Source organism: Diabrotica undecimpunctata, chromosome 5 (assembly GCF_040954645.1).
Source record: "Diabrotica undecimpunctata isolate CICGRU chromosome 5, icDiaUnde3, whole genome shotgun sequence".
Taxonomy (NCBI): Eukaryota; Metazoa; Arthropoda; class Insecta; order Coleoptera; family Chrysomelidae; genus Diabrotica; species Diabrotica undecimpunctata.
In genome coordinates this window covers 145844371-145862007 of record NC_092807.1, presented here as the reverse complement: position 1 = coordinate 145862007, position 17637 = coordinate 145844371, and the positions used below count along the sequence as shown (strand labels likewise).

The 17637-nt window shown below is 33.2% G+C and overlaps 1 protein-coding gene across 1 annotated transcript in view; it reads right to left on the bottom strand.

The window, feature by feature from the left end:
* Positions 1-5313: 5313 nt before the first annotated feature.
* LOC140441949 (uncharacterized) overlaps positions 5314-17637 on the bottom strand; it is a 131994-nt gene continuing 119670 nt past the window's right edge. Inside the window, exon 8 of the mRNA XM_072532961.1 lies at positions 5314-6805. Within this exon, the coding sequence (XP_072389062.1) occupies positions 5650-6805 (1156 nt within the window). The 3' untranslated portion in view covers positions 5314-5649. The remainder of the gene's footprint in view (positions 6806-17637) is intronic.

The window sequence follows — 17637 nt, the reverse complement described above, 5'->3', positions numbered from 1 at the left end:
ATCAATAAATAATTGTTCTTAAGAAATTTGTCGATAATTCCTATCCCTTTGCTTTAACTGCTAATTAAGTAAAATGTTTTCATGAAACGGAAAACTAATATTTGGATAATCACTCGCCTAATTTGGATATTAAAGTCTTGATTCAATTATAACATACAGTATGGTGCAACTTAAATTAATTGTATCACATCTTATTAAGTTGTGAAAAGGGTAGTTCTAGAAAAGATATGTAGTTATTAAAAAAATTCAAAGACAAGAATGTAGCTTATAAAAAGCGAGAAGTTGAAAAGCCTATAGGTAATGGAGCTAATGAAAGTTGTAGTTTTGAAAAATGATAATTCCCTAAGTAACTGGAGAAGAAAGTAACTTTTGCTGTGGGTGCTAGGGTATAAAGAAATTCCTAGTAAAGATAATTTGAATAGTTTTGTCAAAAAAGGATTCCTTAAAATGGGAGAAGAAAGTTAGTCCAATCTCCTAGACCATATTGTCTGCAACTGATTAAACTAAAACATATATGTCTTATAGAGAAGGGTTAATAATTATAAGTCCCCACAAATCCACCACAGTCGCCTTTACACGCAGCCGGAAATTAGATGGATTAGGTTCTTTAAAGCTCCAGGCACAAGAAATTAAGCCAAAGGGAGAGGTAAAGCATATCGGGGTTATACAAGGAGGGAGACTATGGTGATCAAAATCATTACCTATGCACCGATGATGTGGTGGACTAAGACACTTCAAACAGCTGCAAAAGCCAAACTCAGCAAGGTGCAAAGAATTGCGTGTATGGGTATAACTGGTGACATGCTACTCCAATAGCAGCTATGGAACCTCTACTATGTCTACCTCCCTTGCATTTGATAATACAAGGAAAAGCAAGATTGGGAGCCCACAGAATAAAACAATCAATGAAACTTTGCAATGAAGGGACAGGGCATATGAGGATCATAAGGACTGTAACAAAGAACATTTTTAATGAGAAACCAAATCACATGACAAAAAACACAATTTTAAGAATTCATATAGGGTCTCTATTCCAGACAAGAATGTATGAAGAAACAAGGAGTACCATGACCAACAGGGTAAGATCTGTTATACAGATGGATTCAAAACTACAGAGAATGTGGGGGCAGGAATACACTCCAATAATCCAAGAATTAGCGAAACCTTTGGCTTGGGGAGGAACTGCACCGTTTTTCAAGCGGAGATTTATGCGATTCTTCTTCTTCCTCTTCAGCTTTAAGTAATCCAACTTTGGACATAGGCCTCCCCCAAATCAATCCAGTGTCTTCTATTTTGCGCCACTTGCTTCCAGTTGTGTCCTCCGATCTTGTTAATGTCATCAGCCCATCTCATTTGTGGTCTTCCTCTGCTTCTCTTTCCTAACCATGGCCTCCAATGTTGTATTTCGTGGTTCCATCTCTTATCCTTCAGTCAGACATTGTGTCCTGCGACGCTCCATTTTAATTTGGCAGCATGTTCTCCTGCGTCTTTTACTTTGGTTTTGCTTCTAATCCATTTGTTTGTTTTTTTTGTCTATGAGTCTCACACCGAGCATTGATCTTTCCATCGCGCTCTTTGTGCTTTTAGATTTATGCGATACTGAGCATATTTAAGAGCAAATCCATATACTGTCTAACAACCAAGCGACAGTGAAGGCACTGGCGTGTCAGGAAGTGACGTCTAGGCTAGTGTGGCACTGCATCAAAGAACTGAATGAGACCGGAACAAGGTTGAGTTTATCTGGGTACATCATGGCATCGAAGGCAACGAAAAAGCAAATCAATTTGTAAAAGAGGATCGAACGAATCAAACGAACCGGTTGTAACTCTGGGACTACCAAAGTCAGCAGACCGTAGGGCTGCAGAGGATTGGATCAGAGAGATATTGTGAGATATCCCAAAACAAACACATGGAAAAATCTTCATTGTTGGACCATGTATAAAAAGAACAGAATAACTGCTTCATGTGAGCAGGAACAAACTAAGAACAGTAACAGCAATGTTACCGGGCATGAACTAGAAACTGTAAGACATGTATTATGCGATTGCGAGGCGCTGGACCTTAAAAGACAAAAACTGTATGGGCAACCAAGAGGAGACCTTGGTATATTTAGGACACAACAAGCAAATGAACTGTACAAACTTCTACAGGGTACAAAAATTCTAGACATCAGCCAGCCAGGGAGAAAAAAAACACATATGTAAGGTATTTTCAAAAGACTGTTAGGCCGCTATGTGGAAAGGTATATGAGCCTTTAACTTCATCACATCACTGAAATCACATGTGATCAGCTCCAAAGTGTTATGGCAACGGTCAGGGAAAATTAAATGAACTTGCAAAGAAAATTTAGTTATCCTTCTATGAATTCCAGTACATACAAGTCCCGAAGTCGAATGGAGGGAGACGAAATTAGCGACGAATTAGATAAAACAGATCGCAACAGTAGATAGCAAAAGATCCAAACATTAGGACGACTTACAAGGAATCAGACAGTCAAATATATTCTGGAGTCAGACTAAGTGATATAATGATACAATATTTACAGATTACACCAGTTTAAACAAAATAAGTATAAGTATAATAACTAAGTATCGTAACAGGAATATTTACAGCCCAATTATCGACTGGAAAAACATCTTTAAATAATAAAGTTAGCAGAAATCTGACAGAATGATAAAGAATGAAACCTCTAAATAGCTTGTCTTTTGCTATGGTATCCTTATGCTAGAAGATTTTTCTAGCATAAAGTTTCTAGAATTTTTATATTAACATAAATCCTATGGGACCAAAAGCAAAATTTGTTGCTTCAACTGTACTTTGGATATAGGCCAGGCGGGATCTGTCGAAAAGCAGACAGGGTCAGACAAAAAAATACAAATTTGCAAAATTATGCTGGGCTCAAAAACACTTTAAATACCCGAAATTTTCTTACATATAAACAAAGGATAAATTTTTCAAAGTACGTTTGAAAACTTAAACCTTTTTGGAATATGAAAAAAATTTGCCTTTTTAAAGTGTTTATTTTGGGCCAAGTATAATTTTGTAAATTTTCAAATTTTTTTCGGACCCTGGATTGCAAAATTATTATGCAAAAACTATTAAACCGATCCTAACCAAATTTAGTACACGTTTCAGTAATATTATATAGTTTTTATAGGCGGGATATAAAGGCTGTAGGTTATGCTTATAGGCGAGCGGTTTACCCCTATAAGCAGAGCATCAACCGACTAAAATTCTTTTTGCATTTCTAATGCACCAAACCTTTTTTATTCGATTCTATATATTTTTCCAAGATGAAATGTATTTTTTTTTAATTTTTACAAGTGGGCCGGCAATTGTTATTAACAAATAACTTATACAAAAAAGCAATTTCACCGAATTGTTTCGGAACTATTTTTTTTAGGTGTATCTCATCAAAATAAACACTTTTTCTTTCTTGATAATTTTTCGAAAAATGCTTTCTTTTCGAGTTATTTGCATTTTTTTGTTGAAAAAATGCCGTAATTAGTAATTTTTGGGATTTTTTTTCTAAAAAACTACTAAATGAATTGCAATTTTACAGATAGCTTTATAATCTTTAAACCGTCGAGTACGAGTTAGAATATTTTGACAAGGATAAATGGTTTCTATCTCGCTAAAAACGTGGACCCAACTATTTCGAATATGTCTTTCGAGAGTATCCCGCTAAGCGTGTACAGCGGTTGAGGTGCTGTAGGCGCTAAAAAAAATGCATCTAATGAAAAATTACCACCTTCGAAACCAGCATTATTACAACATTACTTAAGAGCAAAGTGGCAAATAAATGAATGGATTTAAGCAAAAAACAATATTATTTCATCTCTTGATCCATTAACCCATGGTTGGACAATGGAAAATAATTGTTTCGATTTTAATTATTTTGAAGGCGAAACTAGTTTAGATATGTTACAAAAGTATTTCTGCTCATGTACCGGAAAATGTTCTACGAAAAATTGTAATTGTATTTCCTTTAATTTAGAATGCTGCGGAGTATGTGCATAACCACAGGAGAATTGTAAAAATGTTAAAGATGACTTTATTGAAGACAATGAAATCAGCTTATTAGATGGAAATCCTGTTGCTGTTGACGAAAATTTTCAAATTATTGACAATGAAAACGATGTATAATTATTATTAAATTTTAATTTTATTACATTTTTCAATGAAAATTAATTATGTATTGCTTAATGTATTTCACTGTAATAAAACATTCAATAATATAGTCACCACGTATATTAAAAGAAAAATTACATTATTATAGCATTGTAAAAAATTAATTTTAATTGTTTTAATTATAATATGTCTATATAAAAATAATTAGAAATATCTTTTTTTTTTTAATAAATTGTACGTAATATTAGTATTGAATTAATTTTTTAAATTTAAACAAATATTTCTACGTGCCGCACGCCTGTATCGCCGCAACCGCTGTACACACTTAGCGGTAGACTGCTCGAAAGGCATATTCGAAATATTTGGGTCCACGTTTTTAGCAAGAGAGAAAAAAATTATCCTTGTCAAAATATTCTAACTTGTACTCGACGGTTTAAAGATTATAAAGCTATTTGTAGAATTGCAATTCATTTAGTAGTTTTTTAGAAAAAAAAATCCCAAAAATCACTAATTAAGGCATTTTTTCAACAAAAAAATGCAAATAACTCGAAAAGGAAGCATTTTTCGAAAAATTATCAAGAGAGAAAAAGTGTTTATTTTGATGAGATACATATAAAAAAATTGATTCCGAAGCAATTCGGTGAAATTGCTTTTTTGTATTAGTTATTTGTTAATAACAATTGCCGGCCCACTTGTAAAAAATAAAAAAAATACATTTCATCTTGGAAAAATATATAGAATCGAATAAAAAACGTTTGGTGCATTAGAAATGCAAAAAGAATTTTAGTCGGTATATTCTGTTTCTAAGCGTCTTTTGAGGGGTAAACCGCTCGCCTATTAAGCGGTCGAAAAAATTTAATTGAAAAACTCAATTTTTTGCAGTTTTTTCCCAATTAATGCTATGCTATGGGCGCAAAAAAGCAAAAATTTTCGATTTTTTCTGATTTCGTTAAATAAAAAATTAAGCACAAGGTTTGCAACTGACTCATAACGCGATTATTGATACAAGGTACATCCTGAAGTGATTCCAACAAAAAACAGAGTAGAACTATGGCAAATGTCCAAATCAAAACAAATTCCGCCTGGACTAATATACACTAATATACGTTCGAAAACAAACTCTCTTTACCCTGACCTATAAAAAACCACTGAGCATCTCAAGGTCAGAAATAAAGTGGATTTGGGCTCAAATAACTTGATACGAAGCTAATAGCCAAATATTTATAGTAATAATAGCCAAATATTAGTCTTTTTCAAGAAAAGTTACATAATATCTGCAATAGTTAAGCGCTTAAGTACTTGTAGCAATTTGTTAGAACAGTAATATTTAAAGTAGTAAGAGTGAAATGTTTATAAACCATTCTCATAGTCTAAAGAAAAACACCAGGGAAACAATAATACAATAACCACGTTATATAAAGATATTAAAGTTTTAAGAAGCCATGAAGATCCTTTTATAAATTTTGACCTACAATTTCTTTATGAATTTAAATTATGTACCTAAATCGCCCTATTTCCTCAAACGGGTGTTCCGAAATCTGGATCACCAATTCCATCAGCACTCGAATTCGCGTTATAAACATATCTCGCCAAGAGTTTCTCTTTCCTTTGTTCACTATCGTTTTCTGTAAATTCTTCATTAGGACACAGCCGAAGCGCTTTTCCAACTCTCAGGTTCTGTCCGTGCAGCGAAAAATACTTTTTTGTGCCAACGGTTTTATTTAAATTTAATGTAGCATTTTGCTCAGAGCCCACCACAGGAAAATGTTTCACAAAAATATCGGATAACAGACTATGTATATTTTCCTCGAATTGTGGACTAATGTCACTGTATTTTGTATGATTTGCTGCAACTATATCGGTTTCTTTTAGTTCCGGTTGAGGAGGATCGTCACCGAATTCGGAAGCAGTTGTAGAAATATCAGAATATCCGTCGTGTTTATTAAAAATGCTTTGTAACGTTTTTACACCAAAATACTTTTTCTTGTGCTTCTTTTGCTTTTTGTATTCTCTATTCAATTTATGTACAGGGGAACTACCACAGCTATCTTCGGAGTTTAACAAACTTTGGTCACTCTTTGGATTGGAAAGTGATTCATTAGAACCATAATTTTTTAACTTACTAACCAAACTCTTTTGTTGGGTATTAACCATATTTTTGTCATAGTTAAATTTTGGTTTAAACGGCTCTTGCACGTTTTTAGGTGACTGGGAATCATTTGAGGCTAAATCAGTTGAAACAATTTCAGAGTCTAAATATACATCAGTACTGGTTTGCATCGGCGAAGATAAATTTTCCGAATTGAGGGAATTTGTTGAGGTGTTGCAGGTATTCTCCAGTGTTGCTAATATATCGACTTTCTTAAAATTTTCTAGTTTGATAATGTTATTCGTTACATTATCAATTAAGACTAAATCATTAGTATCGACGCTATATGCGTTATTTGTGGTTATATTTTTGGTAGTGGTTTCTGGGGAATCATTGTTATTCGAAATGTTTTTAGTTATATCGAAAGTATTTATATGTCTTTTATTCGCATTTGAAAATTCTTTCAGGTTTCCGTTATCATTTTTTGTGTTGTCGAAAATACAGGGAAAGTTTGGTATTTGTCTTTGCTCGTTATTAATACTCGGGATTATTTGAACGGGACTCCTAATAATGTGATGAGGTGACCTGAAATGAAATATTGAAATATTTGATGAAATTTAATATTTGGGAAACACATGCTTTTGGTGCCTATGTAATCATGCACTGAAAAACTTACAAAAAAAGCAAACAAAGATACAAAAATAAAAAGAATTAACGATATTTTTGTACATTTTTAGTTTATAATTGGCCGATTGTCGGTTCCTTTGTAAAACATAGGCGGCGCAATATCAATTAAATAATAGTATATTTTCTTATAAATTAATGTCAAATATTTGTATAATTCTTACATATTTTTAATTACCAAATTGAGGAGAATTCTGCGAGGTGTTCGACAAGGATGTATATTATTACCTCTTATATTCAAAACTCACTCAGAGTCTTTGGAACTTTTGCAAAGTATTATTCGTCGGGAACATCCGCGTAGTTCTGTAGTGATCTTTGTAAAAAAGAGTATTTAAAAAGTACATGCGTGCCTGACCAAAGATGCGGCTTGCAGAACTATCAGTAAAACAGTTACGTAAAAAACTAAAAGAGCGAAATGAAGATCGAAGAAACTTCTAGAAAGAATGATAAATTCGAAAATGTTTCTAGAAGATTCGACGAGGAATTTGAAAATGTTTCTCAAATGATGGAAGAAACTTCTAGAAAGTACAATGAGAAAAGTTTATAAAACATTCGATAAGATACAGAAAAATGTAAACGACGTAGAAGAGAAGATAAAATAAAGAGACCATAATAACTAATACAAAAGTGCTACCACCAGTTAATGCAGTAGTTCTAGATCTCGTAGTAAAAGAAGAATCATCGAAAGACGAAACGACGCATCATATAAGATTCAAATTGCCACCATTTGATGGGAAGTCTTCTTGGTCTATAGGTCTATATATCTTAGACAATTTGAAGCTATTGCGACAGCCAATCATTGGACAGAACAAGAAAAGGTAAGAAAAATGTTATCAGACCTTATTCCCTCGACTAGACAAACGTTGAGGAGATGCCCATCTATATTAGTCTACAAAGCACAACTAAGAAGTAGAATTCAACGAGCAAGTGAGAATTTACAAGAATTTGAAGCAGAAGTTGCTCGTATAGCGCTGTTGGCTTATCCAGAGGCATCAGACAACATATTGGAAGAAATTTCTGTAGATACTTTCATCAATGGGTTGAGAGACAGTGAACTACAGAAAGCTTTACGACTAGCAAAACCGAAAGTTTTAGATCAATCGCTCGCTGTTGCCTTGGAACACGAAACAGCTAGGCAAGCTTTACGGAGCTATCGAGTACGAACTTCTGAAGAGAGCGAAAGTAGTTCGTAACACGATGCCGAAGAGACGCGAACCCAGATGTTGGAATGGTGGCGACGTAGGTCACATTCGCCGTAAATTGCAAGAAAATAACAGTCAGAAAGCTAAAACAGATCGAATACTGTACTGGAAATACGATGGATCCATGCCGAATACAAAATTCCAGAAGATTACCGATAAAGAGATTAATTCGCCTTTTCTAATGTCTCTAGGCCAGGGCCGCAATTAGCTGGATGTAACACAACATTTTACCCTTGCTTAGCCGCGTACCAGATAAAGTTTTGAGTTGTACCGGAATATTTTCATCGGTGCTTTCTTTTATGCAACAGGATATTCGGAAGACCGTGGTCGATTCAGTACATTGCCCAAAGAATTGGAAAGTTTGGAGTGTAAAGCAGTATGTTTTAGAGATGGAAGACCGACTATTTGGCATAACGAAGAAGAACTTTTGTGAAATGGCTAATGAGATTGCTGAGAGAAACGGTATTAAATACAGGTTGTCTAAAAACAAAAACTCAGCTAGAATGGCTTGGTTCAAGAATTTTCTAAAGAGACATCCAGAGATTTCTTTTAGAACTTCTGAGGATACCTCAGCTGCCAGAGCGGGAGGCTTTAATAAATAGGCAGTCACTACGTTTTTTACCTTTTAGATGAAATACAAAATAAAAATAACGTCAATCCTATAAGCACATATATATACATATATATATATATATATATATATATATATATATATATATATATATATATATATATATATATATATATATATATAATATGAATTACACATTCACCAATTTTGATGTTTTCTTCAAACTTATTTTCTCACCTTTATCAATATTGGGTTACACCTAAGTCCGTTATTGTACTGAGAGCCTCAAATATATTGTTCTAATTTCTCAATATTTTTACACTTTCTCTTAACATTTTGACATCTATTATCTAATAATAGATGGTGAAACACATGCAAGGTGGTGATTTTAAAAATAATGCAAATTAAGTTGTGACAAAAACAGGCAATAAAAACTGCAATGCGTTGACTAAAATATATTGAAAATGTTTAACATTTCATTCACAGAAACAGAAGCAATCATTTAATAAAAGAGAAGTAATCATGCCTAAATATAAAATAATAATTTCTATTCACAGTTACACTGACATGGAAATAAAATAAAACTTATAAAATAATAGTAACATAAATCGGGACTAATATTGCACAATAATTGCGTGTTTGTATTAAAAAAAATTAACTAAATAGCACCTAATTGGTCGAACACGTATTTATAATAACATGCACCTAAATATTTGGCATTCCAACTTAGATCTCCATTTTTTACATGTTTTAACTTGTATATAAGTACAAGATAATTATTACTTAAATTTCGTTAAAACCGTGTCACATACAGCTTAAAAAATACACGTATTTTCGAATTTAAAACAATATCAAAGCTGCCATCACTGGTTATCGTGTATATAGTAACATTTCTTATGTGTTTGGATGGTACAAAAATGGGATTTTCTCTAAGATAAAATGATAAAAGTGTTTAAAAAGGACATGGACATTTAAAACCCATGCGGCTGCCAGTCTTATTAAGAAATTATCTGGAATAATTAAAAAAGGAAAGACATTTTTTGTTGACGCAACCGAAACCAATGGGCAGTTATAATTATATAACCAGATTGAGTTTCCACGATAGTGAAATAAATTTTGTATGTGTATAATGTTAAATAAAAACCATATATTAGACGCCTCATCCTTGAAAAGGGTATATGAGCTGCATTGCACTTTTTGTTTGAGTCCATCGACCTGCAGGATGAACTAAGTGGAGGTCCCAGATATGGTGAGAAAATTAGGTAGCGGCAACTGACTATACAAAATTTACCACGGATGAACATCCTTTCAAAACTTTATGGTCGTGAATTAGATGGCAAACGACAGAGTGGTATCCTCTGTGCCGTTTGTTTAGTAGCGCGGAAAGCAAAGAGAAGCTACCACACTATATTTCCCATAGAACAATAAATATGGCCCGAAAATTAAAAAAAATAACCCTTAGGTCGGGGCAGACCTAAAATGAGCAAGGGATGCTAAGAATACTCAAGAAAACCAATACAAAAATATCAAAAATCAATACTAGCAAGTAAATGCAAATTGGCATATGGAATGTTGTAAGTGTGTGTATTGGCATATGGAATGTGTAGACGAGAAATAAATACAGTATGAAAACCACTTATGGAATAAAATTGTTTGTGTCCTTATTTTAGAAAATTACAAGAAACGCCAACTTTTAAATTCAAATGTGCCCTTTTTAAACATAAATGTATTACAATAAATAAATATTTTTAGAACCTTAATAACACAATACGTATACAGTGTACTATACTATGGAGTGGAATCATGGATGTTAAATCTAGACACAATGAGACGACTTAACGCCTTTGAAATGTGAACCTATAGAAGAATTATGAGGATTTCCTTGGTAGATAGAGTAGAATGGTTTAGATGCAGCTCAAAACAACTTTTTAGAGCTACTGCCTCAAAAATTAAAATAGCTATGATGATTGTCAACCTCCGTAGCGGAGATGGCACCTGAAGAAGAAGAAGAATAACACAATCTCAACGAACTATATCATTTCGGGCCTATTATAAATAAAATATTTTGGAATTATTTATAATTTTCTTCAGGACATTAAAATAAATGCTCAAAATATTCTCCCCCTTATTGTTGACACTAACACAGTCTCCTATAAAACTCGTCCCAAACTTTATTTTAAGTTTGCGGTGAAATATTCCGTATTTCTATTGTTATTCTTTCGTTGAGGTCTGTAATGCTAGTTGGCCGTGTTTTATATACGTTGGTCTAGGGATAACCTCACATAAAAAGAAGAAATCTTCAGGGAACAAAAATTTAAAATACTATTAAAGTCTATGTTCCAACAAATGATAAACCAAAAGCAGAGATTATATCCTACGCTAAAATAAAACAATTATTGTCTGTAAGTAAGAATAAAACCACTTTTATTGTAGGGGATGTTAGTTTAAAATTAGACAAGGAAAGGTATGATAATACTATTGGAGAATATGGAATAGGGCGATAAGTTTTTCCAAAAGGAGAAAATGTTTATATCTAACATTTGATTCAAATCACCACCAAGAGGTGTCTACACATGGAGGTCGAAAAAAAAACAGACACACTAGATTATCCAGTTAGAAGCAAATTGACTATATATTCCCAAACTATTGAGAATTAACCACAATTTAAGTTTAACATACGTTTATTCGGACATTTCTCATTAATGAAGAAGACTATGTAAGGGAGGCTGCACCATATTATATAGAATATAACAATATATATATACAGTGATGAGTGCCTTACCACCCGGCAAAATAGCGGAAAGGATAGAAGACAGATTAAGTTGTGAGATAGTACGAGATAAAGCTAATTCTTAGACGTAGCTATTTTACTTCAGTCATAATTATACGGATGACCTCGAAGGTAAGTACGCCGGATACTACGCCGGATAGGTAAAGAGAGAGAGGTAGGAATAAGTATAAAGAAAAGAAAGTTGGAATACTTGGGTCACGTTATGAGACATACAAAATATAGAGTACTACAGCTGATCGTTCAAGGGAAAATAGACAGCAGAAGGGGTCCAGGGAGGAGAAGACACTCGTGGCTCCAAAACTTGCGGCAATGGTTCGGATTGTCATCTGCTGAACTATTCAGATCTGCCGTAAACAAAGTCAGAATAGCCATGTTGATTGCCAACGTTCGGAACGGACAAGGCACATGAAGAAGAAGAAAGGTAAGTATGTTCTGTCCGAAAACAATTATTGTATGTGGAATTGGTGTAATAGTTAGAGACGTGGTCTATTGATAAGAAGATTGGGGTTCAATTCACACCAAGGATAAAATTTTTGTTTTACTCAATCAAAAAATAATAGAAAATATGCTACATATTAGGTAACAAGTTTTCGAAAAACTCATTATTTACAATTTATTCTTATTCCAATGTTATAAAATAGAAATACAAAATAATTCAAATTCAATTCCAGTTTTACAGTCTTCAGTTATGAATGCAAAATAATCCGGTAAATCTCAGTGTTAATATCAATTCCTCTGTACAGGTAGATTTACAGTTCTCTGTCCTCTGTACAGTTTATTTTTGTAGAATTTTTACTTTATTTTCGAAGTACAACGATACTGTTTTTTAAGATAAGATATTTATGTACAACGATAAGATATTTATGTTTAACTTTAAACACTTCTAATACTAGTAACGAGTGACATAAATGTTTAGTGATTCAAAGCAAAACGATCTCTGCATAATTTCAAATTATTAAAAAAAAAAAAAAGAAAACCACAATGTGGGTTTTGAACTCTAATCGTCTGCGAATTCTTACCATTAAGCCACGAAGGATTGATAAATATTCTGTGACAAGAGTGTATAAAACTCCTCAAATCATAGTAGAAATTATTCTTGGTTAATAATTTAGAACTTTAGATTAAATAATCACTATTATTTAAATTATTTTATTCACATTTTTGCTTTATTGTGGTCAAACGTTTTAAGGTGTGAGACTATCGATAGTGGTAATGTAATGTGATGTAAATTATAGGTTTCTACCGATTATTTCCCACCTCTACGAGTTTCATCTCTTTTTATTTCACAAGGTAACTGTGGTTTCTATCTCTTACGTTAAAAAGCCGGGTGGTAAGACACTCATCACTGTATACACATAGAGTATACCGAAGAATTTGACTGTATCAAATATAATACGATGTTGAACATTCTAGAAAGAAAAGGTTTAGACTCCCAAAATTTCCCAAGAATTATTTAATACTTTAATAAAAGGCAAAATGGCTTGTCATTTATATCTAAAAGTTTATGATCCAGCCACACTAGACTAATTTCGAGGTTATTATCTCTTATATTTTAATTTTATGTAAACTTCAAAACGTTTATGGAAGTATCATACATTCTTAAATGTTTCAGTATAATTTTTTCAATAAGACTTACAGGATGTATTAAAGCTATAAAATAATCGCCTAGATAGTTCATTAAGAAATGATACGGTTTAAAAAAAAGTAATATAGTAAATTTTAGTCTGTAGCAGATGATACACAAAATAGAGATCTAAAATAAGCTTGGATATACCTTTCTTAACATATAAATGCACACATATTCAGGAATAAAATTCTATAAATGATTTTTAAAACAGTGTGACTACAATACTGTCATGATAATGGAATGCTGCATAAAATTAAGCAAAAACAAAAAATTCTATCAAAAGTGTATAGATGAGATTTTAAAGCTAGTTCAAGTGAAGCTAAATTAGATAAAAATATTAAAACAATTTTGTCTTTATTTAAAATATAGTTGAATTATAAGATTGCAGTTAAACTTTTGAGCTCTATTTTTACTTAATCCTTTTTGAGCCCATTTTGCCACATTTTTCTTTGTCCAGTTAGTTGTTAATAACGTTTATAGTTTTCCATCGTTTTCTGGTTATCCTAAATACGGCTTCCTAGCTTTTCTTTTTTACACCTATTCCTCCATTTTCTTTATTAATCAGTATTGGTTGATACGGACTAAACGGCAGTTCATTACCGAATTCTAAATAACTGTTTAAATCTGTTCCACTTAGTTTTGTCCTCTATCTTCATTCTGGATTCATTGTAGAATAAGACTATTGTGCGAATTAATGTGAACACATATGATATGACAAAAACATTTACTAGTGGCGAAGACAAAATAGAACAGAATCTCAGACCATCTTTTCAAAGCGGATATCCTATCAAAAAATGGCTCCTCCTCTGGGATCAACTTCTTGCGTTCAGCTTGTTATTTGGAGGTTGCCGATCTGTATGGCAATTATAACTTTAGATACCGAGAACAACACTTTCCACAAATCTTTCACAGTCCTGTTGTGATTGTTTATTGGTCAATGATATCGTTTCTTTATCATGGCTGCAGTTAAGATTTGTTTTTTTTTGCTGCTTGATTGTCTTTCTTCCAACTTCTATTAGTAATTGATGGATTCGACCGTTACCTGATGGAAACATTTTATGTAACAATAAAACACTGAAAACTTTGTTTTCAAAACTTCCACAAAATTTATTTTAAATTCTTATCACTACAGCTGTTTCGGCTGGAACACATTTCAAAATAAGGAGAAGTCATGTTACATGAACATGACTTCTCCATATTTCATAAACCTACCCATACTGACACGACTATTCACAATTCATCATCCCATCCCACACAACATAAACTGGCAGCCTATCATAGTATGTTACATAGATTAACAGCAATTCCTATGTCAAAATACAATTTTGAGACAGAATTAAATATCATTAAGCAAATAGCAGTAAACAATGGATACAACGAACAAACAATTAATAAAATGTTAAATCAAAAACTACACAAGAAAGCCCTGAACTTAGTATTTCCACCACCAGAGAAAAACCCAGTACCTTCTGCTCGATTACATATACAGGCAAAATATCAACAAAAATAGCCAAACACATAAAAAAGAAAGGAATAACACCAGCTTTCAGAACAAATAACAACCTAGGCAAATATATTAAAAACAACAAGAGCCAACATAAAAAACACTTACACAGTGGTGTGTACAAACTTAAATGTGGCGACTGCCCAAAAACTTACATTGGTCAAACAGGTAGAAATTTTAATAATCGAATAGCAGAACATAAAAGGGCTTTCAATAATAGAAAAACAGATTCTACATACGCACTTCACCTTCCAGATCATAATCATTCTTTTAATGACGAATTTAAAATTCTACACATTCAAAATAAAGGCCTTAAGCTATCTTTGTTAGAATCTATGGAAATCAACAAATTAAAAAACACAGATATAATTCTGAATGACCAGCTTGAGACAAACAGTTCTTCCCTCCTCAACCTATTTCATTAGAGACTATAAAGTGTAAACCCATGCCAAAAACAGATCACTTGAGAAAGGCAATTAGCCGAAACAGCTGTAGTGATAAGAATTTAAAATAAGTTTTGTGGAAGTTTTGAAAACGAAGTTTTCAGTGTTTTATTGTTACTTCTATTAGTTATTATATTATATATATTATATTATATAAGTTATTTTCGTACAGTGAAGTCATAATATAGTGGGTCAATAACTCCAGTCCCATATAGAATGTGCAAAGACTTAATGAAGTTCTTAACACAGCTTCATCCTTTGTTGTTTTTTCTCTTCTTATATCTCATTCTTCATACTTTAACTTCTTCTTCTTCTTCGTCTTTATAAGCAATTCTGCTTGTTCATTTGCGGATTATTACCTCTATGGAAGGTTGTCACTCCAACTTTTGCGCGGTCGTCCGATACTTCTTCTGCCGATTGGTGACTTATCTCTTGCTATTTTCTCTGTCTCCTATATTCTGCTTATGTGGTTATTCCATTCTTTTTTTCTATTTTGTGTCCATTCATTTATACACTGTACGTTACATTTTCTTCTAATATCTTCAATTCTCTTTCGATCTCTCAGCGTTTTTCTTGTAATTTTTCTCAGTACTCTCATCTCTGCCGTTTCCAGTAGCCTTTGCTTTGTGGCTGTGTCGGATCTTGTTTCTGAGGCATATGTTATTATTGGTCTTACATTCTTCTTGCAGTACCGTCTCCTATCGGAGGTTGGCTACCATCACAGCAATCTCTACTTTGTTGGCTACAGCTCTGAATAACTGTATTGAACTGCACCCATACCACTCCTATAAATTTCGCAACCAGGAAATCCTCCTACGTCCCACATTTCTCTTTCCCGAGATTTTTCCTTGGATTATGAGTCTAAGTCTTAAGCAGAGAGTACTTTTCTCCTCTCATTATGTGGCCCAGATATTCCAGTTTTTTCGTTTGTATGGTTTTTATGACTTCGCATTCTTTCCCCATCGTCGGCAGAACATCTTGATTTGTTACTCTTTCTGTCCATGGTATTTTCCACATTCTCCTGTAACACCACATCTCGAATGCCTCAATGTTTTTGATGTTTATCTTTTTCAGTGTACAGGCTTCCACGCCGTACAGCAGAACGGAGAAAACATAGCACCTTAACATTCTCCTTAAGTTTATATTTATGTCCCGGCTGCATAGACTTTTTCATTTTGACAAACGATTGTCTCGCTATCTCTATTCGCCTCTTGATTTCTCTTGTGTGGTCATTAGTATCAGTGAAGCAAACCCCTAAATATTTGTAGGACGTAACTCTTTCAACTGGCTGATTATTTATGGTTAAATTCACATTGGTGTATAACTTCTTTGTTACAATCATGAATTTAGTCTTTTTGATGTTCAGTTTTAGACCATACTTATTGGTATGTGTGTTTATGTTTTCCATCAAAAACTGTAAATTTGCTATCTGTTACTATTAGCGTGTCATCAGCGTATCGTATATTGTTAATTAACTCTCCGTTAATGTTCATACCAATGCTTTGCTCTAGGAGCGCTTCCTGACATATTGTTTCGCTATATATATTGAATATTAGTGGAGACAGCACACAATCCTGACGCACACCTCGACGAATCTCAATTTCTTCGGTTAACTCATTATCAACTTTGATTTTTGCTGTTTGTCCCCAGTACAACCTGGATATGATGTTAATGTCGCGACTGTCGATGTTTTTGCTTCTTGAGATTTCATACAGCTTTTGGTGTCTGACTTTATCGAAGGCTTTCTCAAAATCTATGAAACCTACGTAGAGGTCTTGGTTTACATCCAAACATCTTTGCATTAACACACTCAGACCATTGGTCTTACACTGGCTTTATAAATTCTTGACGTCATCTCAGTTTTACTGTGTTTGTTTGGCTATATAGTGTTATTAAGGCATCCTGCCAGTCTATTTGCTTTTTGTACTTGATCTCTCACTTCTTTGTCCAGGTCTCCATAGCTAGACAGTGTAATTCCCAGGTATTTTATTTCCATTACTTGTTCAATACTGATGCCATCAATTTCTATTTTACATCCGGTTGGTTCTTTGCTGACTACTATTGTTTTAGTTTTCTGAGATGAGATTGTCATATTAAATTCTTTTGCTTTTGTTAAATCTGTGGACATCTTTGCAGACTATCTTCCTCTTATGCTATCAATATTGCGTCGTCTGCGTAACAGAGTATTTTTATTTTTTTGTTTCCCATTCTGTATCCTATTCCTTTGTTAACCCTTTTGATGATTTCATCCATGATCAAATTAAATAGAATGGGGCTCAATGACTCCCCTTGTCTTATTCCGCTGCCTATTACTATAGGTCCTGTAAGTTGTCCATCTATTCTGAATTCGATTTTGTTGTTTTGGTAGATGTTTTCAATAGTTTCTATAATATTTAGGGGAACTTCTCTATTATACAGAAGATGGATTATATCCATGAGTCCTTACTGTGTCAAACGCTTTCTTTAGGTCAATCAGACACAGAAATGCTGGTATATTATACTCTAGTTAACTTCTGACAGTTAATTAAGTAGTCACATTCAGTATTATAAATATCTGCTTTTTCTTTCAGAGGTTTAGTTTGAAATTGCGGCTTA